General features: G+C 40.2%; 1 protein-coding gene across 2 annotated transcripts in view; it reads right to left on the bottom strand.

The window, feature by feature from the left end:
• Positions 1-516: 516 nt before the first annotated feature.
• Positions 517-24,530, bottom strand: part of ube2f (ubiquitin-conjugating enzyme E2F (putative)) — a 35,460-nt gene continuing 11,446 nt past the window's right edge. The window contains exons 5-10 of one of the 2 annotated variants that reach the window (XM_018682273.2): positions 22,658-22,725; positions 19,512-19,582; positions 19,332-19,389; positions 14,025-14,057; positions 12,551-12,613; positions 517-3,292 (exon numbers count right to left, since the gene is read on the bottom strand). In XM_018682273.2, coding sequence (XP_018537789.1) covers positions 3,242-3,292; positions 12,551-12,613; positions 14,025-14,057; positions 19,332-19,389; positions 19,512-19,582; positions 22,658-22,725 — 344 coding nt within the window. In that variant the 3' untranslated portion in view covers positions 517-3,241. The remainder of the gene's footprint in view (positions 3,293-12,550; positions 12,614-14,024; positions 14,058-19,331; positions 19,390-19,511; positions 19,583-22,657; positions 22,726-24,530) is intronic. The other variant, XM_018682274.2, reaches the window with a different exon arrangement.

Here is a 24,530-nt window from a genome sequence, read left to right as displayed (position 1 = left end):
AACTGGGCGTTAATAGAAACAATCAGCTGAATGTTGAAAGAAAGAAGAAAAACTGTCTTAACATCCATTTACCTTCTGCCTCAGTAAATGGACCATTTCAAAATATACTTCACTTTTAGTCTCATATTTTTTCAGCAGTGATAATTCCAAATTATGTGCAAATAATATACTTATTAAATATATTTCTGAAATGATTAGTTGATCATTTCTAACCTCTGATGATTGAACATTGTCTCGTTCTGCTTTTTCAAATGAGAGAATTTGCTGCTTTATCTTATACAATATTCAACTTTTTCTATTTCTTGGTTCAAGATTAAATTTACTAATTCATAAATTCATGGAAATTGCAAAGCAACAAGACCCTACAGCCATGCTTGTGCATGCTAATGCTAATTTGCACTGAAACACAGAGGACAACTGAGGCTGATGAGAATGTTTTTGTTGGTATTTGTTCATAAACCAAAATAAAAGAAAACTGGGATATTATACTACTGAGTTAGTGAGAGAAGCACATGATTCAAAGACACACTGTTTTATTTATATTCTCTTTAATATATCTTAAAAAATGGATATACAATCTGAGAAAGAAAAGGTTGAGGATTTGAAGAACAGGTCTGTTAATCTTCTCCCCTGGCCCAAAGATGGAGTTTAGCCCAAGCAGAGACATTTCCCAGTGACGTCCCGGGAAAACGAAAGCACTGCTGACTGTCAAACTTAATCGTAGGACGAGGTGTCCGTCAGGAAGCTAAAGTCAGAGTATCAGTAAGGCTAAGAGTACAGAGTGGTGGGCTACCATATCCTGGAGGCAATTAACTGTAACTGCAATAACACAGGATGGCTTCAAATTAATAGGCAGTAGCATTAGCCTTCAAGGTCTGAGTGGACCAAAACCATGCAGGAAAATACCGTGGAATGCCCACATTCACATCTGCTTTCAGCGGACCTTTTTCTCAGGTCCTTTACTTTGACAGAGGCCAGTGTTGTCTGTTGATCTGTTTACCTTCACAAGGAAAAAACAAAACAAACAAAAAGCTAAATTGAGCTGTTGAATGCTGGGCCAGAATAACAAAAAGAAAAGAGGGGCAAGAGGAAACCAGAGCATGCTAACAAGTCACATCGTTTCAACACGTCATACTGACACACACACTCTCTCTCTCTCACACACACACACACACACACTCCACAAGCACAAAAAGTTCGGTCTTTACGCACACCTCGGACATAAAAATTAAATCTTTAACAACACGTTTCTGACATCCTTAGTAAAATGCACCCCTGGCAGATTACAGAGATTCGCCTCATGCAGACATGTGATGACAAAGCTGAGCGGTGTGACAACAGCTGATGTTAAGAGACGTGACTCTAAACTGGAGGCACAATGCTAGCCACAGCCAAGCAGGACACACACAAGCATGCACACACTACACCCTCACTGGCTAACCGAGTGGCACCGTCTCTCTCTCTCTCTGTAAACACACACAATATATGGCCAAAATCCACAATGGAAGAGGTTTATAAAGACAGTTTGACGTTATTTTGAGCCAAGAAGCTCCAGAAACGTTCATTAGCAATGCTTGATGGCTAATGAGTGAGCTAACCTGCCATGGATGTCGAGAACTACACACAAATGGTGAAACGGGGGTTTCTTGCACGGAGCAAAAACCACTGACTCACTCGCCAGCTTGTTTCCTCACTAGTTAGTTAGCTTGCCGTCTGAACTCATGCTGCTGACTTTTTAAAGACATGCCAGATGGAGGAAACACACACCAAGAGAGAGGTAAGGACTGTTACCTTTCCTATAGAGACATACTCTACGTCTTAGCCAGGGGAACCTCCCACACACAGAACGAGAGGGTATTTACAGTGCAATCGCAAAGTCTTGGGACAGTAAAGTGTTTTTTTTGTAACGCAGCCCAATGAGACTGAAATGAAACAACCGTGGGGTTAGAGTGCTGACTGTCAGTTTTAGGGGTGTTTCCAGGTGTTTCAGTCCGTCATGCTTGCTTCACTTGAGGACTGAACTTAAAAGCATCTGAAATAAAACAGAAAAAGAGTCTAAACAATGAGGAGAGAGCTGCTATACCAAAGAACAACAACTCCTACTCCTACTGTTTATTTGTTATAGGTGTAAAATTATAGGTCTGAATCAGTACTTTAAACCCATCGCCATTGTTTCATTTCCAGCCCAATGTGCTTAAGCATAGAGGAGTCATAGCAAATGTGTCACTGTCACTGACTGCACTGTAAGTATGAATTCACCTCTGTATCCTCAGTGGGAGAAGGTACACATGTGTGTGTGTGTGTGTGTGTGTGTGTGTGTGTGTGTGTGTTATAGAGAGACAGAGAGGAAGACAAAAAGACAGACAGAGGACAGTAGGGGTGTGAAGAGGACGTGAAGCTGAAAACAGTACGATACATTTGGCTGTGGTTTAAGGAGTAATGGGGCTGAAAACACACAGGGTTTGTATGTGATGTGGTGTGTGTGTGTGTGTGTGTGTGTGTGTGTGTGTGTGTACATGCAAGGAGAATAACAAAACAGGACAATGTGGTCATTCACATGCTGTCTAGTGGGGCTGTAGGCTTTCCAACTTGAGTGTGTGTGTCTGTGTGTGAGTATCAGACGTGTTCACCTTCAACGACAAGGATGTGTGTGTGTGTGTGTGTGTGTGTGTGTTTGTGAACTCACATGCATTTTCTCTTTAGCAACACAAACATGGCAGGCACTGAACAGAGAACTGATAGTAACAGATATTCTTTCTCATCATTCTTCAAATTTTAAAACAGCTAAACGTGATTTTGTTTTTTTGTTTTTTTCTTTCGCCGGTGAATCATCACATCGAATCCCCTGTCGTTCGTCGCCGTGGCTCGTTTCCGACAGACGCGGGGACACGTCAGTGAGGCGGCGGCGTTCAGTGATCTTGCCACAACGAGCAGACATTGTGGTCATTGTAGCACTCAATCATTTAGGATAATTAAAGCGTATTTTTCTTTTGTATGCAAGTCCCTTCTTAAACAGAGAATTTTTTCTTTTTTTTCTTTTTATTTTGTTCCTGCGAGGTGGAGTTTATTGCAACTGGGGGAACAGAGAAGGGCGTAGGCAGGGCTGTGGTGTCAGGAGGAAGGGAGTGGATGAGTCAAAGAGTCAGCTGTTGATTCACACACATCGGGGAGTTGGCCAAGGTAAGCAGAGGCAAGGTAGAGCAGTTTGGTTGATTGGTGCAGGCTAATGTAAGTGCTTCTATCATCTGGCGTAGTGCTTGATGTAATCTTGAACCTTATTCCGGAAATCCTCCTGGATGGAAGAGAAGGAAACATAAAGAGAGAGAGTAAGAGTTAGATGGAGAACCAGAGATTACGTTTGTAGAGGATAAGCAGTTGAAACAAACACATCAACACATAACCAGAGATTCTGGCCAGTTGAACTATTACTACTTTGCATAATGTCTTCTATAAGTTGTAGATGTTATGGTATGATTGAACACAGCAGCACAGACACTGTAAACCTGACACCTGTTGATCCTGAGGATATTTCTTGAGACTATCCGTTCAGGTTTTTCCCTCTCCTGGATCATGGCCCTGCTGGTTGTGCTTGGCTTCTTCCCACCCCCACCCACTCACTATCTATCCATCCTGTAGTCCCGTCTCTGCGGCTCTTGATCCACCTCTCCTGGTTACATCTGGTGTCTGACCTCACTCTCCTGACACCGTCCATCATTTCAGTCTCCTGTCTCGTTCTGTTGCTGTGTTGTGGAGGCGCTCTGTCGATTTGATTTTGCTCGCGTCTTCATCCTCTTCATATTTCAGTTAAACTATTCTTTGATGGATCAGGCAGAATGCACAAACAAAATACAATGGATTTTGATCAAAGACTGCCATTGATCTGACCTGCAGCAGCTCCCGTCCTCTCTGCAAAGATTTCCTTTATTCAGTGCATGGCCTAACAAAACTGTACTGTAGCTAGACACACTGTAAGTCTGTTGTAATTGGGGCCACTTATCACACACTATCACAGTTAAGGGTTCATTCTTTACTGGAGTTAATGATGATGCAGTCCATACAGAGGTTGGAAAATTGCTTCGGCAGCAGCAAAGTACCCACAGTCCTGTGGAGAATTGTATTAGCTCTGACTTTCCAGCAAAGATTGGCTGAGGTAATTCACGTAGCTTCTGAATGTGGGGTGGACTTTGACTCATTTTTCACCATGACACCACAGAGTCACTTCAGTCGACATGTACGTGGGCTGTTTGGCTTCACCCACACCTTTTTGTATGTTTACTTCTCAACTTACTGCTTCACTACAAATACACAGGAATATGTAACCGGTGGCTAAATGAATGGTGTGCAACATGTTCTCTACAAGGACATTATATTTAGTTTCTATACTTTGCCCCCCACTTCCTCATCCTGTTTTTAACTTGTTGCCCCTATCGCTGATCCATCACCGCAGGGATCATCATGTCCGCAGCTTCCGCTGTCCAACATGAAATGTCACATACAAGCGTCCTACGCTGACATCAGCGCGCTGATTTATGCTACAGCTCCGGTGGTCAGTTAGTCACGCACGCATTGCTGGGGCTTCGGCGTGGTCACTAGGGTACGCAACGAGAAACGGAGAATGTGAGAAAAAACACAAGTCAGGGAGAAGGGAAAGACGAAGGGAGACAGGAAGAAGAGGCATGGTGTGTGTGTGTGTGTGTGTGTGTGTGTGTGTGTGTGGGGAGACGGAGATGACAGATAGGAATGCTGAAAAAGCTGCCAGTGACAAAAACTTCAGCAGCGATGACAGCAGTTTGAGTATCTGTCCGCAGAGGGATGATGGATCAGCCCTGTTGCTGTTGAGGATCTCTCTCTCTCAGAGTCTCACAGCTCTGACACAGCTGAGCCAATCACGGTGGAGCATGATGACGCTGGGTTAATAAATGAAGAGACAACTTTTTGTACTGCATCTTTAAATCAGACTCGTTTTCCACCTCTGGAAGCTCAGAGATGCTCTCCTCGTGTTTAAGCTTCTGATAATCTGATTTTGAGCAGTTTGAAAGGCCAGTGGTTCAAATAATTCAATAAGTTTGAGCTCAGAGGCGAGGTGTCTAATCCAAGCTGTGAGCAATGTCCAACATAGCAAGGTTAAAATTCAAACACAGAACACAACAGAGCTCTGGAAACGATGAACAAATGACATGAAATGGATTACTCCATTACTACTCTTAGTGAAACTAAGCTGATGAGCTCAAATATCAAATACAAAACCCACCAGCCTGTCAGAGTGCCCTGAGGGGAGAGCAGTGCTTTGAGCTACATGCTAACTCTATTTCTCCATTTCTGTCGGTCTCGAGCTGTGCTGTGTAAAATGGGCTCCATTAGCTAATATGGGATACTGGTCGGTCTGTCGTCCTCATCCACCTGCCTGTGTCTCTGCCATCTCTTGTCTGACAGGCTGTCTTTGTGAATGTTTGTGGGAAAAGCCACAGCAAACAAAAACTTAAATATAGTGCCACAGTTTGCCACTTAGCAGAGAAAATAAGGGAGAGGAAGGTTTGCAGGATACACAGAGACCACAAAAGAAGTGGAGTTAAACAAACTCAGCGGGGGCGCCCTAAAAAACATGAGGCTTCAGCTTGCCTCAACTAAGCCATCTCATATAAACTGGAAAAACAGAGCAAACACTGACAGAGAACACACAGAATTTAGTTTAAAAACTGTGCTCCAATTAAAATCTCCAACACAGATTTGAACTGTGGAGCAAAAACACTTTGACAAGGGCTGAAATAAAGAGAATATCTTTGAAAAATACAACCCAACTAAATCTTGAGTTTGAGTTTCACAATTATTAATGTCATCTCACACAAATTTAAAATAAATTTACATGAGTTTACCCTCTTTCTTACTTTGTCCCTCCTTTTCTCTCTCGCAGCAGAAAACTGGCTGAGACTGCAAATTACTTTGTTGTTTATTAGCTTGAAGAATTCAAGTAAACTCTGCAGTCGATTAAAAACTTTGGTAGACTACAGCTTACTTCTTTTGGCTCTGTTTCACCCGCGGAAGGCAATTAACTCTCCTCTCTTCCAGCGATCTGTACAGGTGCTCAAAATATGTATCACCATCAGAGGGAAGGGGATGCAAATTAAACCCTGTGGGTTTAATTTATGGTTGCTTTTAAATCTGCTAAAAGTTTAGAACTAAGCAGCAGAAAGCCTCAGGATGTATGAGGTAAACAGACTGCGAAGGAGAAAAACGGAGGGGAGAGGAATAGGAAAGAGAGAGATGACAGAGGACGCAGAGGTGTGGAAGCCATGAGAACAGTCACAGGTGTTTTCACACTTGGGCTGACTAAAGAATCTTCTGAGAGTTGTGTAAAACTTCCTCAAAGTGGTGTGGGGATGTTTTAAGTGCAGTCCACTGGGGTCAAAGCTGTGAAAGCTTTCCACTCCATGATGTGACTGGTTGAGCATGTCATGACCTACTTTCAATTAAATCCTTTATTCATTACGTATCTGTTCATCCAAACCAAATCCTCAGGAACTATGTTTGACAGAACACAGATGCAGTTGCAAAAAGGCAGAGCACTGTTTACGTGAACTAAACCTTGTATAACAGACAGTGTTTCATACCTTTCTCATTGAAAGTACTGTAGCTTTTTTAAATTTATTTGCTGGTTTACATCCCTTTGTCAAGAGGATAAGAATCGACCTCAACATGTTAAACTAAGCTCTAAACTTACTGGCACAACACAAGATTTCTGGCACTAGTGCTGCATTTTAGATTGCCTCTATTCATAACAACTAGAAGGGAGTTTGGTTTTATTCCAACAACCATAAAATTTAGGCAGCAGCTGGGGTGGAAGCAAAAAGAAATGCCGAGTTAACTCTGTATAGTTTGATAAATGCACTGGCACTTTTTGACATGTACTTTTTGGATGCTGGAAAACGACATTAACTCTCATCTCCTTCAGATGTTTTTCCTTCTTTTCTTTCAGTCTTCACATCATCATGTTTAGTGTTTTTACATTGTTTTATGTGTCCTAAATGAGTTGTGTGCTCCTGCGTTTGCGAGCATGATATCTGGACAGTATTGTGTATGGAGGTATTTTGAACTGAACTGAATATATGGTCTGTGTTTATAAGGGGACATAAACTCGTCATGTTTATAAAAACTGAATATGATCAAAGTGATGCTGAAGATGTATCCACAGGATTCTTAGAAGTATTTGGAGAAAGCTTCTCTGATTCTTGCAGCACTGAGGGTGTTCTTACACATCGCCTGGACTGGTGACAACTGAACTTAACGGCTGCAACTTGTGCTGTGCACAAAAAGAGGAACACTAAGAACAAACAAATACAATACCTCTCCTAAAAGAGTCTTTTACTTAGCTAACCTCATAAGGCCTTTTCACACACAGCGATACACAAATATAGAACGCAAAAATGTGAGATACTCGTCCGTGAATACAAAGAAGCTGACGCTCCACTGCTGCAGATTCCAGACATATGTTCTAGGATGTCTGTGGGACAGTCTGAGGTCGTGTTGGGAACCACCAGGATCCTTTGACCCAGGATCTGTGTGGTTGTGATGTGTCTTTATTTGTGGTGCAAAAGCTCAGAAAAATTTACCTCCTTTCAAAAAAAAAAAAAAAAAAAAAAAGTCATTGCTTTTTTGTCACGTAGTATTCTGTGTTAAAGTACTCGTAACAATTTCAATTTATTTTTCAAACACAGCTTGAAAAAATAAATTGACGGGTGTATTAAGCATACGAAAAAAAATGCCATCAGTGTGAAAAGGCCTGTACGGATTAGAAAGTACCATAAAAGCCTAAACAAGGTGAATGTTTCAAAATGTTCATGCTAAAGTGAAAGTAATTTTCTATGTGGAAGCATTTCATTTATTTCTACAGCTACCTGGGCATCCAGTGTCAACAGCTCCCAGCAAATTAACACACACACGACGAGGCGAACAGGAATATTCTCATATATAACAACTCTGATGTGTGTAAATAGGGGTCCAGCTTGGCATGCACTGCCTCTTAAAAAAAGAATCCAGGGGGAAACCCTGCAGCCATGAGCAGTCTCCTAAAATCCAATTCAAAGCCAAATAATAGCTGAGCTAGTAATCATTATTAGTTGTTTTAATGACAGACTTAAAATCTGAGTGCAATATGATACAGTCACAGAGGGAACAGGGTAATTACTGGGACACTGATGGGGATTCAGTGTCTTTCTCGAGCACTCTGCAGCAGCGTGGATGCTGCTTGAACCTGGCTCCTCCAGCTCAAGACAGGTCTGTCTGCTCGTTATCCCAGAGTGCTGCACAGGCTTAAAAATACAGCAGGAGAGCAGATGAGAAGTGGTTGCTGTGACAGGGTGGTAAGATGTGCCTCACCTTGCTTCTTAATTTGCATTCCTCTCTGTCCTACTTTGCATTAACGATAGCACAGCCCCACAGTCTTTCCAGGAAATGAATTTGTTTGAATTTTATTTTGCTGTGGGTTGGGCTTTGTCTTACCACTTCAATTTCCATCTTTAACAGAGCACTTAACATCACCTGGCCAGCCAGTCAGCAACTCAATCCACATCACCTGAGCAGCTGCTACTACGTGGACAAAACAGAGTCAGATCTGTCAGGCTGTCCTCTGTTAGCCTGGGATTGTTATCTGCCTCACTATCACAGCACAACTGACAGAACAGGTAGACGCCATAATTGACTATTGACTAGAAGAGGCTAAATCCTTTCAGATAAGTGAGGAAGCAAGAGAGTGGGCATGTAAGAGAGAGAAATTGATCAGTGGAGATGTAGAGGATTTAGTATGCAGATACGTGAACTATGGAGCTTAACTAGTCACAAACCCTCTGAGGTCCCAGTCTGTCACTGCATGTGCTTCAGAGCTGGACAGATAGTCAATACTGCATTATTGCATATTTTATTTTCACTGAATCACACGTGCTGCTGCTTCCCGTTCAGTTCAGCCTTTTGCCATTTTATTGACATTGAAATAACGGTGCATGTGGTGGTGTGTTGAAGGGTACCCATCTCTGCCGTCTATAAAACTAAATATATCCTGAACTAGATTCACGATACTGTATATGATATGACCCATTTCCAGATGTGTTTTCCTCTTGTCCCCCTTCAATAACAGATTAAGAACAAAGATGACTGATGCAATACGCTGAGACACCAATTTACTTGGTACATCTAATGCAATCCAATACAGTCGCTCTTCATCTGACCCAGTCCTTGTGAAGTTTAATACTCTATCAGAGGAGTGCAGATGCAGCGCTGTGGTATTCTTTGAGACATTATTACACTATTACATTGAGTGGTGTTTCCAGTTTCTTCCTCCCCACATACAGTGTATGTATTTCTGAACACTTCTGACAGTAAAAAAAAAAAAAGCAACTGAAGATTTGACCATGACATCAAGCATCTCCACCAAGCCCTGAGCTGAAGCTGGATCACGCTTACACAGCTGACACAACTGACGAAAAATGTGCCATCACTCTAGAATTAAACACCACAAACGGATAATAAATAAGAAGATGGAGAATAAATACTTGTTTTTTGGTTTTCCAATATTTCCCTGACGCTGTCTTAACATCATTTGCTATTCATTTTAATGTTTTGCAGTGCGTTCAGCGTGTGAATCTACCAAACTTTCTAATACATTATTCAGTATTTAGAATGGGAATGGGACACAGCAAACAAGGGAAACACAGACAACCTGTGTCAAATGCTTCAACTGCATCCTCTCTGGTCATAAAGCATGATCTGTCAATGTCAATTAATATCAGTGTCTTTCACACACTCGTCTCATGCTGTAGATTTCATACGATGTGTGCATTTCAAAGCTCAGTATTCATCAGCAGTCTCACAAAGCTTCAAACCAAACGGTGTCCTGAGGGAGGAGCAGACAAAGAAAGTGTTCTGAAACAGTAGTGTGCAGTGTTAGCCACTTTAACTGAAGTGTAAATGTGATTCCAGGGTTCCTGTAAATAGTCTACTGCATCTTAAGTTTAAAATCAGAATATCTCAGAGTTCAGCACGACACAGATATTCACAGCTATGAGCAGCTTATTCCATTTTAGTGTCATCCTTAAACTTTTCTCATACAGGTGTCTAAAAACGAGCACAAACAAAACCTCACTCACAACCAACAGCAGTACAATACCACCAAAACAGTACACACATACTACACACACACGCTCTAAATTGCCCATGAGGATGCTTCCTTTCAGCCACTTTATCCCGCAAATGTATTCAGAGAGCAGCCACAGGAGGAGTTCCACTTCAAAAGCCTCAACACACACAAATACACACATCCACATGCATAAGCATGCATGTGTGCCGACACACAAACTCCCACAGCTCCACCCACTCGCTGCCGAAGTTGATTACAGCAGGCTGTGACTCAGTGGGAGTGGGTCATGGTTGGATGACTTTGTGTTTTCAGTTGTTGTGACTCTAGAGAACCACGACAGCACAGTGAAGCAGAGCCAAAACTTCCAGAAAATCATTTTTTATGATATGCCAAAAGTAAAAATGTTCATCTTTAATCTATAAAAATATCAATTTTGTGCATCCAACTCATTGTCTAACATCCTGTGCCAGCAGCACGAATGCTCCTGTCTTCCTCTGCATTCATCCTGCTGCTTCTGTCTGTAAATGCCACTCTGCCAGTTGTGTGGGCAGCCATACATGTCCAAGCCATAACAGAACGTCTGACAGATGAGGTGGTATGGTTCGGGGTTTCCATCTTATGGTGAATCTGGCAAACCAGCTAACTGTGATGTTTTGTTGAGCTTATTATTATCTTCTTCACAGCATGGTCACCTCTTTACAGAGAACTCCACCTCAGTATAAATGGCAACTCTCAATTAACTCTGAGCAACTAATGCTGCAACGATACACACCTGCCCAAGAAACATTTAGTAGCCAATTACTTTTGAAACCAACTCTATAGCTGTATCTCTCAGACTGTCCTTTCAATATTGACTCAAATTAAAGCAGAGACTGGGCACTTTAATGTAGTATCTATTCTTTTATTATAAATTCAATGTGCTGAGGCACAGAGCCTAAGGTGTCCAAATACTTACTATCCAGAAAGTATGTGCTACAGGACCAGTAAGTCACAGATATGGTCTCATCACTCCCTCCTGCTTTATTTTTCCACCCATTGATAATGACTGAGTGATGTATAATAACTAAACTTGTGTTATATATGTCCCTTTGAACACAAAATTAAGTCAAATGCATTATTTATGGAAAATATGCTGCTCCTCATGGCCTAAAATGAACGTCTGAGAGGTTTTGGCTCACTAGTAAATTCATCTTTTCTGACATAAAAATGAGGAATCCTTTGTATTTACTTTTTGAAAGGCTCCCCATTCTCCTCTTACACCTGGGACAAGTGACTCATTTAAAAAAATCATAAGCCCTGCTGCAAACCGGCAATCATTTCTGGCACACTCACTCTCTCTTCCCCTCTCCCGCTCACAAAAACACAAACACAGACAAACTCTTTCACATCTAATGGGGTCACATGGCAGCCATTATCACGCACCGCTGGTTGTGCCCCAATGCATCATGGGAGAGGGTATGTGCAAAGTGCCAAAGGTCAAATATTGTACTTAAAAATGCTTTCAGCTCGCCTCAACTCGAGTTCTACCGACAACTATTTCCCTGGACAGCAGGCTCCCTGCAGAGTTATAGTTCGCTTGGCAATCTAAGAGAGCAATTACTGAAGGCAAAACACTGAACACAATTTTCAATGATGCCTAATGTACTGATATACAACTGAACGGAAGAGAGCTGATAGAAAAGATAGAGATGAATGGGCGGTAGTAGAGGTTTGAAACCTAGAAGCTAGGGTGCCGATCTTTTAGAAACATCTTGAATATTTGTTTTGCTACGAGGACTGAACACCTCCCACACCAGCTTCAACATCTATCATTACATATGCCAAAAAGAATGGATGATAAGAGGCCTTATCAGTAAAGCCTAGAAAAATTATACTACAAGTTTTAGTTCAGAAAAACACACAAACTTAAATGCAGGATTGCAGGCCCAGTTTCTGATGACTTTCAATTTTTAGAGCCTGCTGTCAAGTAGAGAAGCGCTGAATTAAATAGTTAAATAAATATGAAAAAAACCTCTACTTCTTAAAAACACCAGTTCCATGCATACAGATATAACATCAGAGCCATTCTCTGCTCGGAAATGTTTGTGTGCTCTTTATGTTCGGCCCACTATACCTGATTAAAGCACTCTGGACTGATTCCACCTACAAAAGCGAGCAGTGCGCACAGAGCAGCACCGAAAGCTGCAGCAGAAAATGTAGTTCCTGCTGCAGCTGCACATCTTGTCCAAATAAATTTTCTATGCAGACTATTAACAGAAGCTAGGGTATGAATATGATTATGGAGACAGTCTGAGACGCTAAGGGGAGGCTTCACAAGTGAATCATCTGCATATCAATGACTAAAGTCACTGTTTGCTCTGATTCTGTGTCTGATGATAAAAAAGAATTAAAGATAAAGTTAGAGTCACCCTGAGCGTGCCTAACCTTGTCTCTCAGATGATGTTCTGCTGCATCGATGTTCAGCGGATCATCAAAGTTCAACAGGTCCTGTAGCAGAGTAAAAGAGAGAAGACATGAAGAAAAAACACACACCTACAGAGAAGGTAAAAAAAACCCAGCAAAGCTGAGACACTGTGAAAATGAATCATGAAACAGTGATTGATCATGGCCAGAACATTTTAAAAGTTTAATCATTTTGTTACAGAACTTTTCAGGGTTCATACTTATATCAGTGTGGCATTATTTCCCTGATAAAAAAAGCTGCAGAGGGAGATATTGCTCATTTCAGCACTATTTACTTACTGCAATGTCACCCTGGATTGGGAACCGCAGCAAACAAAACAGCATAATTACGCTGTCGCCTTGGAGATGCCATACACAACAAGTGAGGCAAGTAGCCGAGTGTTATTAGAGATAAAGAGGAGGATGGCCTCAGAGGTTGTTTCCTGATTAAGAGGTGAGATTTAGGGCATTACCATGCATCAATGCAGATAACCATCCCCATTATCATTATGGATGCAGTGCTGACCTCAGGGTAAGTGTGGATAGTTGCAATATAATCAATGACAGATTTATGCAAGCTTGCATTGAGGAAAATATGCATATTTTGGACCAAACTAAATAATCTGATTACTTTCAGTTGTTTACTTGCTGCTTGCTTTAATATGCAAAATGTTTAAATAACCTAGAATGCAACATATACTCTAATCTAATCCACTAATTAACATTTGTTTTTTGTTTTGTTTCACCCGCTTTTCAGTCTCCTTTAATTTTAATATGCTTCTGTACAGTTAAACATTTTCCCAGACATGACTCTAAATCACATCAGTCATTTATTTTCTTCATTTCTGAAGAATTACTGTGCAACTCTGGGCATATCCAGAGCAGATGGCAGTACATTTCCACAAACATTATCTGTAATGAAATATTCTTGTTTTTATTTCTCTATAATCTCAAAGTGTTCTTCATAATGAGAAAGATAATTTCCCCTAAGGCACAAATTATGGTCTTATTACAGCTGTGAAGAGAGATACACAATGGCCGCGGTTAATCTGATCTGAGTTTGGACTAATGTCATTGTGTGTAACCTACATACAGTGAGCAACTTCAGTAGTGTAGTTTTATTACTAATGAGGTAAACCAATGCTGCACTCTTCAGTTAACAACTGATTTAGTTACAGTTTAAACTTAAAACCAGCGGTCGTTTTTAATTATCAGTTAAAGTCCTAGGTGATGTTGTTTTGTCTTAAACAGTCCCAAACCCAAGGATATGACATAAAAACAATTATTTAATTATCAAAAAAAAGGTAATTCAATTTCTCTCAATGGACGAATCAATGAATCAACTGATCATTGCAGCTTTTTCCCCTGAACATTCCTGAAATCTGCACACACTACTCATGTATTGGCCATTTACCAGGGCTCTGTCATAACCATCAGGAAAAAAAGCATAACTTACGGTAAACAAGGAGTTCAATCCCCAAACCACGTCCTAGAAAAAGCAAATGAAAAAGCGTTAACATGTAACAGAACAACCATAACAGAGCTGCATGGCACTGACAAAAAGAAAACCTTTTAGTCAACAGTTTCTGACAGCTTAAAGAACAGAACTGTGAACATTCAAATGAAACAGCAAGCATTTCAACTTTCAGTCTCTAAGATGGCGACCACTATGTGTAGTAACTAGATCCCTTGGCGATAACCTTCACAAAGATTGATGAATTTCTACAACATTTCCCATGACACAAAGACACAGCGCAGCAACTACGTCCAACAAAAGTTCAAAATCCACGACTCTCCTCTTAGCAAAGGCCATGGGACTCTTTAGTGAACCACTGCAGCATGTGGAGGATGACTCTACAGCAGGTCTGGCAGCAGCTATAGTCTATACAGCCCAGTGCATAGGAAAAACAAAGGAAGCATCAGAATTGCCTTTTATCACTGTAGCTTGCAACTTTCATTATCCTCCACTCTCTGCTTCCAGGGACAGTCCAGCAAAATCCAATTAAGAACAGCAGTGACACGGTGACAGAATGTATGAGTGCTGAAAGACATCACAAAAGACTAACTAAAAAGGCAAGTTTTATTTCACTGAAAAAAACTGTCAGCTGGTCCACTGATTGGCAATTTCAAGCCAATGCTTTCAGGGCTTCCATTAAATTATCTTTGATTCATTCCACACACACAGGAAGTGTTTAGACCGCTTCACTTTTTGCACACTTAACTGTGTTGTGGATTTAATTATGGATGGATACAATTGCAATTTTTGCCCATTAATCTACTCTACTGAAGTGAAAACATGTGTTTTTTTAGAATTTCAAAACTGAATGAAATCTCATGTTTACAAAACTATCTAGACTCTTAAGTCAGTACTTTGTGACAGCCCCTTTCACAGTATTTACAGTCTCCTGGGTAAGACTGTACAAGCTTTGGAAGCCTGACAGCAAAATCTAAGAAGAGGACTTACACCTCTGCCCTGATCTGAGCCTCACCACAGACTACAGAGAGTTCCTTCGACTTCATGGCTTAGATATCGTCCTGACATCCAGCAGGAATTGTGGAACCTTTTATCCAGAGGTGAGTGTCAATCAAACAGTATTTTTTTTATTTCTGGTGAGCTAAAACCAAACTATGTCCAAATATTAAAGCAAGTCTATTATGAGCTGCTTCATTTCAAATGCTACAGTATTTTTTTTTTTTTCAACTGACAGATTCTTTAAGACATCACAAGCTCTGAATGCATTAATAAACTACAGATAATAACACCCAGGAGAAGAAAATATAGGCTTTGGCCTGTTTTAAAGGCAACAGGAGAAGAAATAGAAAATGAAATGGAGATGTTTTCTACTTCAAAAGAGACTCTCACTAAAGATCTCCTGTCCATCAATCGTGTACCTTGACTGATCCAACAGCAAACAGTCAACTTGGTTTTATTAATGGCATTGCATTTTTAACGTATTTCCAGAAGCTACATTCTGTATTTTTTATCTTCAAAGAAGGTTTCTGTGCATTTTACCAAAGGTACAAACAAAAAATTAATTTCTAAATACAGGCTCTGACCTGTGGTCTGTACCACCAAGCAAGTCCAACTGGTTATTGACTGGTTCTTATAACTTTCCTGTCCATCCCTATGATGCACATAAAAATGTAATAGAAGACAGTTTTTTCTATCAAAGAGGAGAGGAGAAAGTAGTTAACTTCTGATTGGGTCTACCTGAACGAAATGTTGTATTCACAGTTTACTGGGAGCTAATAAGCAGAGTGTGTCACTTTTCGAATAAATGGACAACAGAGAGCATTAGTTTTTTCAAATATCGATTACAAAGTGGCCTCATGTCATCCTGAGCTGCAGCAATAGAATAATAACGTAAAAGGAAATGACAGGAATCCCCTCAAGGATGAAAAGAACTGCAGAGTAAAAAGCAGCTTTAACCATCATTATTATATTTTGTGTCTTAAACTATCCCTCTGTTTGTTAAAAACCAACAGCAAAATGATTCTACAGACCTGTAAAAAAACACTCTGTGTGAGTGTGTGTGTGTGGTGTGTGTGTGGGCAGAAGTAGAAAGAAGTGGTGACCAGTGAAGAGGGACAACATCACCCACTCAAAACTAACACAATCCTTTCTGACTCACAGCTTTTTACACTTAGTTTTTCTCACATATTTTCGTGCACTGACCGAGACACTCGCTGACACACATGAACCCTTTCCCAAACACTCTCACACTTATGACCGCATCCACACCTACATTTAAGTAGACAATGACAGACTGCGTTTCAGCTTGACCTTAGGAGCACAAGATAAAACATCCACTGACTGTCAGATATGCGCTGGGGATAGAGAACACTGAGCTACTTCAGATTATAACTTTGAATTTATGTGTCAGTATAAAAATGCATGGAAAGAATTCATTTTGGGACTAACAGACTAGCAGACTAACTAATCTAACTGTAAACTTCATGCCATAACAATATCTGAAGAAGTGCATTATTGCAGCAGAAAATCAGTGACAGAGAGGCTGCAAGTGATATCAAGAACTGAGACATTTATTAATTTGTTCATTGTTAATTTGTAGCTAGCTGTGCTGCTAACTGCTGACACCTATCTCAGCTTTTACACCGTGCAGATACAGTATGTATATGTGCAGTGAAACGCTGCATAGATGCACTCATGCCAATTAAATGAAATGAAATTAGTGTGTTTCTTCAGCCTGTGCTCACTGGTTATTATTGCTATAATGAACACAAACACACGCAAAGATTAGCATTCACAATGTATGCAAAGCTGCTTTCCTTGAAGCGCCTATTTGGAGTCAAGGCCAGGGAAAATAAACACAACTGACACGACTGAGACTCCAGTACATCATAAAAGACTATTCTGACTATCTGTGTGTGTTTCAGAGCAAATATAGTTTATAATCAATAATAACAGTTTTTACATTTTATTCTAAAATGCTGCTACATAACATGGAATGAGAGTACTTTCATTTCTTTATGCATCTCCACTGTAATCAGGAACGCATTGTATTGGAGAGGCTCCAATGGTGGATCTGAGTAAGAGAAAGCAAATACGAGCAAAGCACAGCAGTATGTGATGAAACGAAAATGCTGATCACTCTGAGAGTGTGCACAATTTCAGACGTACAGCACAGTCATCCATGAAATTAATCGGGAGAAGGTAAATGAAACACAAGGTTGTGTGGGCACGTCTGTTTATGTACACCGCCTCTGTTCCCAGTCCAAATCTCACGACAAAAACTGATTAGAATCACAGCTTGGTTCGAGACAGAACAGTGGATTAGATAACGTCAATATTTTACGTCACAGCTCGCTACCACACTGGTTGCATAAGGTGTGTAAATGGCACAAGAGAGAAAGTTATTATCTAACTGTCTAAACACTGTCAAACAAAAAAATGAAAAACCACAAAACAAGAAGTTATTCTCTAAAGCAAATAATGATTCCAGTGACCAGCCCACTGCACATTCACATTACACTACATTTTCTGTTTTACATTGTTCAGTATCTTGTTGACTAAATGTCTGATCACTGCACATGCCAACTATAAAAGGAAAGAAAACGATATATTTTGAATTTTTCGAACATTTACTGAATAATTTAAACTTTCTGTTGGCTAAATATTATGGATGAAAATGCAGTTGCAGGGAATTGAAGACGTGACAAAAAGTTCAGTTGCATCAATCAACTGTGGGCAACCACTGTAACCGAGCTGGTTGGGAACATATTAGATCTGACTGCAAACAGAATGCAATCAGGCTTATATCACCTTATATAAAAAGAAACAGATGCGACAACCTATGTAGGTTTAATTTCCTGGCAGAGACTTCCATTTCTTCTGGGTATATCATGTGATTGACATCATGCAGAGCGAGTGAAGTGGAGACGCGGAACTTGTCATGAACATAACACAACGAAACTTTATTAAAATTTATCTCGCTTGACAATTTTCAGCTCTGTGGAATGTGATATTTTTTCTGCACAAGAAGGGCAGAGAATGGGTTGGCAGGAAACTCAAGATAAAAAAACTGTCCCTCCACTTCTAATGGCAATTGCATACATTTGCATATTTCCATATTTACGAGAGCATCCCTGTGCAGTGATTGAGGGGAATGTTGATCAAGCCTCGAGTCCCTGCAGACGAGAACCAATGAGACGTCTGATTGGATCAGAGCGTTCAAGTCAGAACTTAAAATGGAAGGCAGAGCTCCACTGTACAAACATATCTAGTTTCACCCCACAGTTTTTATCAAACACGATTTTAGTCAAATCTGTGAACAGCCATAGTGAAAGGTGTCCTTGCTTTAAACTTGCTCGGTTGAGTGAAGGGTAAAGCGTAAGACGTCAAGGCTCTCTTTTATCTGCAGCTGAAAATCCTTTCATTGTGAACTTCACCTTACACAAGCCCACAAAAGATTTCATTGTGTCCTGAGAGAATGCCAGAGTGTTTTCAACAGCCCTCAGCCGTCCTTCATGCACCTCCACATTGTCAGTTAAAGAAAGCAGAAAAGGTGGATGAACACAGGGAGGGCCTAATGTCAAGGAGCGTCACACACAGGTCTTTTGTGTTCTAAATCGCACACTGTACAGAGACCAGCGTTTGTACAATATCCCACCATCCAAAGCCATTAAACTCCTCAAAGATCTGAGCTCACTGTAGACACTGTTGGGCCTCATTGCAGATATGAGATATATTTAAGACCCTACAGAGACTTGTCTGTGGTATTTTTTCTTTATTTAATGAACTATTAAACCATCAAATATGACATTAATAATAATGAGTGAAATCCCTCAAGAGTAAATGGGAGTTTTGTGTCTTGAAATATCTGGATACCTATGTGGACCTATGGACCGGGGTGTTAGTAACATATGAGGCAGCTGGCAACATAAATAAAGAATCAAAATGATACAGCATACAACATGTGATACTTGGTTGTACATGTTTTTTCCAACCCGCTACGTGGGTGTGGAGCATGTGTGTGGAGGGTTATATGCTTGTGTTTCTTTTCGCATTCATTAGGTCATGTTTGTATTTTGTAGTTTGGCTGAGAAGACAATAAAAAGACTTGGTAAAACAGTAAAGGAGTATGTAGTGATGTTGGATTCTTCTACTGTTATTTTGAGAATAATATGAAATAACTATGAAACGTTGCAAAGATCTGTTACAGTTCTGTTCTGTTGCTAATGCTACACATTAATATATTCTTTAATTTAGGTACATTCTCTTAAATAAATTCAATTTATTTACCTTTAATGTTCTGGTGGGGGCCCAGCCTGTACCATCAATCGAGTGTTCCCGCAATAAGCTGCAGAAAAAAACAAACATATTTCTTAGCAGGAAGAACAATGTACTATAAAATAAAAATAAGCGATGAAGAGATAAAGAGAAGGAGAAGCTGTATGAGTGAGGACGAGTAAGCAGCATTACCTCAAACAGATCTCTCCATTCTCTGTGATATTAGGATGCCATATTCTGGTCAGACATCTCACTTTAGGAGGCTGGAGTTAAAGAGAAATGCAAAAAAAGAAGAGAGAGCAAAACACAATTATCATAATATAAACTTTCCAATAAAAATGATAATATAAGAATAACCAATATTTACTAATCAGGGAACCTCAACATGTTAGTGCTCTTCACACCAGGTGTAAAGTCAGATAACTCAATGCTTTTCCTGCTGCTGCAAAATAACGAGCTTTACTAGCCGAGCTTTCAGCCTCATCAGTGACCAGCATTAAATCAGAGCACATTCAAGGTTTCATCAAGAAGTGAGTGATTATGCATTATACAGGGATGTACAGCTGCTTCAGAAAGTATTAGACCAACTCACTATTTGCTCATCAGTCTTATCAAGTGAGTCAGGTGCATCCAGTTTGTTTTAATTATCCTTGATATAGTTATTAAAGAATATTGCATAGACGCCCTGAAAGCATTTCACCTGAAATTGCCAAAGGGTCTGAATACATTCTGAAGCCAGACATTTTGCATCTACTGCAATACGGTTTTATAATTGCCAATTAAATGCACTGGATTTTGGAAGCCACTTCAATTTAAAACCTGTTATTTTCTTTGAATGACTGACACAGTCTTTTCAAAGTAGCAAAAAGGTTAAATATAACTTCCTTCATGGGTCTCCAAGGCAACATTTGCTTTTCTCTCCATAGCAACTCTTAATAATTTTAAATCACTTCCTAATGCTATTCAAAGCATTTTATTCAAACATATTTTTATTCATTAATGAAACACATTATTCACACATAAATATACGAATGTCAGAGAAAACACAAAGCCATGAAAACACATAAACAGCATTTGCCTTCAGTGTGTGTATATGCTCCGTGTCCCAGTGTGTTTTGGGCTTTTAACATGTCTGAGGAAATGTTTGAAAAGGTAAGGAGCAAGAAGAGTGAATAACAAAGAGAGAGCTAAAGAGAAGAAACACTTGTACTGACTGCCTCAGCATAAAAATGCTTCTATACTGCAATTTACAATTTTCCATTTTGTTTAAATTTTACTCTCTCCAAACGTCTGCATACTCCTGCCTTACTCACACAACCAAACTTTCTCCCTCAGCTTCACATGCAGGTCAGGAATAAAACTGCACCATCACTCCAGCGATCAACAGACAAGTCGCCTAACAAACCACTCCATCGATTATCCAATTATTCTTCACTCCCTTCCCTATTGGAAGACATCCTGATCAATGTGTTGAGATAGCAAGCACGCTTGGTGTCCATTACAAAACATCACTTAGGAACACCTTTAGTTGATGTCGACCTAAGTGAACCTACGTTGTAAGAAGCTGTAAGTGCCTCTGAAAACCTGCTGCCGCACAGAGCTAACTATACTCCTCTGTCCAAGAAGATAATGTCTTGCAGGAAATGATGAAGTACAGGGATGAGACAGCTCTGTGTTGTTTAATTAGGGCTAAACACTTCTGTGCCCCTTGAGTCCAAGCTCAGATACAAGGTCCCTCTCCCCGCTTGCACGAGGGGTTTCAGCTGCCCCATTTTGTGCTAACTAGCTCATCTTTTTCAGCCTCTCTAAGGGTCTCTGAAATGCTCCTAGTCTGGGCTCCAATTTTCAATAAGAGTCTGAATGTATATCTCAGTTCCCGCACTTGATCATTCCTGGTCCATGATCCTCCCTTGACTTCCTGTCTTCATGCTTCATTCTTATTTCTGCAATAATTGAGGAGCGAGGAGGGATCTATGAGGAGCCAGTCCCCTGAGATGTCAGTTCAGAGAAAAGGATGTCTCTTTACTCTAAAAACATATTTTCCTCGCACAAAACACAAATGAAGAAACTAAATTTGGTGTTATAGCAGAAATAATATCTTTACTTCGTCAGCCATAATCTGGCATACCGGGACATATCGCAATGGACCGTCAAAAATCCATAAAGTTTTTACCAGCCCTCGCTGAACATGGACGTCAGATCAGATGAGCTCAAACTCATTTCAAGGATGATGATGCTGAAGTAAATACACTTAGTCTCGTTCCCCTGTCAGCTGACATTTTGACATGTAAGGTCGATCTGATTGACTTTTCAGTGGAATTAATCTGCTTTGACTTCATTTATTTCAGACAGAAAAGATAAGAGGGGAAGGAGGTGAGGTGGTTTCATTACAGCAGCTTTATTGAAGCATTTTCAGCTTCTCATGAATGAAGATACTTTTTTCCCCATTGGACTGAGGTACAGTCCAAAGCAGTAGATCAGCAAGGAGCCTTCAAAAACATGTATCAACGCTCCATGCTCCGCCTGACACACAGCTTGCACGGGCATTGAGTATGTAAATGACTAAAAAATAAAATTTTTAGGACTAGTCATTGTTAGTTTGCAGATTAGAGAGAATATATGTAGGTGCAGACAAGCATTAGTGACTTAAAGTGAGCAGCAACATGGAGCCAGTGGAGAGGAATGAAAAGTGGTTTTTCTAACTGGTATTTCTAAGTGAACTGTGCACATGTTTTCAGTAATTTCACTTCTGTTTGACACACACATGTAATTTCTTATTGCCCCCCCGGGTGTTAATTACAACCAAAAACACTTGTTTAGTTGGTCCCTTTCAAATGGACACCTTTGTTTTCATCCATTTACATCAGAGAGTCAAAGAATGGACTTTTATAATGTGAGCTACAGGCTCAGACTGCAGACGTTTGTCAGTTGATCTAATGTGTCGGTTAACAGACTGGGGAATTTGTTTACTAAAACCCACCTGATATTATAATTACTCTCCATAATTACTGACATAGCAGTGACAGTCCTGTTGCTCTCTCAACTACAGTTGTGTGGTTTAATCCCATTACGCATTTCATATGAGATTATTAGAGGTAATAAATGAGGAACTCAAACCCTACTAGGCCTAACTTTATGGACAGATCAACCTTTCATTTCAAGGTGTTATAAAACGGATGCAAAGACAACAGGACAGACCACAATCGACAGCATATCTGGAAGGATCGTGATTTTAACGGGAAGCCAGCAACTAATGCTGACAACACAGTCACACACACACACAGACACACACAAACAGAAACACAAATGAACCCGTAAGAGGTGACTGGATCACTCACCACCATGTTATAGGCTTCGGGAACGTCTATTTCAAACTGGAACCTTCCACTTTGGTAGTAACCCTCATCTGGAGGAAAACAGAGAGAGAGACATGGTTTTCAATCATGTTTACACAAGAATATGTGTTTTATGACAAACATCAATTGATCATTTTCTGCGAGTCATTGCCTACTGATCCAGGTATAGAAATAAGACAAAAAGACTTTTCTAGAAGCTTTAAAATTCCCTGTAATGGCACAAAAAACCTTGAAGGCATTTTCACAAAGGCATCACGCATCACATCAACACAAAGACCTAAACAAACAACACAATACTTGTACAAAACAGGCAGTAAGTTGTGTGTAGATGGGTTTATTTTCATTTCCTGTTACTGATTTTACCTGAAGAGATGAGGAGGTTTTCATTAAAATATCATCTTCCCACACATCCACAAATACTGCAGTTTAGAGTAAACAAGGTCTTCTCACAATGAAGGCAGCTCAGAAAATACATCCGTGAACAAAGAGTGGAGTATGAGACTTTCTTCTATGAAATGTCATAATGTGTAACCTTTCAGTGTGTCCACATCCAAACATAATACTACCTTAACTGCAGCTTTCCATCTTGCAATGCCTTATTGGAGCACACACACCCACATACCTACACTGTTACACTATATCCATAGGAGGCAGACAAAAGCAGAAGCAACATGCTCACTCATATTGAGGTGACATTTTTTCTATCTACCTTTAAAAGCTATTCGATTGCACATTGCACACTCTGTCTTTATCCCTCTCCATTTCTGCCCATGTGTAGCCTTTAAAGCCAATTAAAGGCTTGTTCAGGAAAGAATCTGTTTAAAAGGGGGCTCTTTAATTAGCTGAATGACATTTACATTTACATTTCTGCTGTGCTCTTATAGGTCCACACTGTTAGAGAAGGACGGGCGCGAAAACGGCTGCAGCACCTTCAGCAATCAGAGGAGGAGAGGTTGGAGAAGAGAGTCAAGATTTTTGACAGAAGGAAACGACTGCCTACAGAGCTCGTTAGAGCTCATACAGGTGGATACATAGGAGTGAGAGAGTGACAGAGAGGAAGGGAAAGCACTTGGTAACACTCTATTGACTGAGCAGCCAGTATCCAGATTTGCGCCTTCTGTCATAGCAGTCATACTGCACATGGCCCACAAACTAAAATACACACAGGGATATATTAACATAAATGGAATTTATGTTTAAATCTCTGGTACAACTTTGTTCACACACACACACACATACACACACATACATATATATATATATATGTATCTTTTAGCACAACAACACATTCCTCTTTTTTTGAGATAAGGCCTTTGTAAAAGAGCTGTCTAAACTGCACCCAATTCCATTCAGTGGAACAAAGACGGAGGTACAATTTAAATTAGACCGCACAAACAGTCTCCCCTGTATTATAAATGAGAGGAGACAGAGGGAGAGAAACAGTGTGTGAGATAGAGAGATACAGCTTAAACAAGTGTCAAGCAGAAGAGAGGAGCAAACAAAGGAACAATTAGAGCATCAAAACCAAAGGAGAGATAATTACAGGAGGGACAAGATGATAACAGGAAAGAAAGCCACAAATTAAAAGAGGGAGAGAAAGGCGGAAGACAGGGAGCATCTACTGACTAACAGCTGCAGTCAGAGGTCATAAATAATTCATGGCCGTCTCCACTACGCTGGAACAATCAGTCTTTACTGTCACCAGACACTGAGGTTGAAAACATACACACTGGCACACACACACACATCCTAACAACTTAACTCCAAATCTTTAAAAAAAAAATAAAGTAAATAAATTCTAGACCTCATTTGTTAGAAAGTAGATGCATGGTAGTTTAGCGTTTAAATGCATCCT

Source organism: Lates calcarifer, linkage group LG1 (genome assembly GCF_001640805.2).
Source record: "Lates calcarifer isolate ASB-BC8 linkage group LG1, TLL_Latcal_v3, whole genome shotgun sequence".
NCBI classification, from domain to species: domain Eukaryota; kingdom Metazoa; phylum Chordata; class Actinopteri; family Centropomidae; genus Lates; species Lates calcarifer.
Note: the sequence above shows the minus strand (reverse complement) of the source record. Positions and strands in the feature narration are given on the sequence as shown.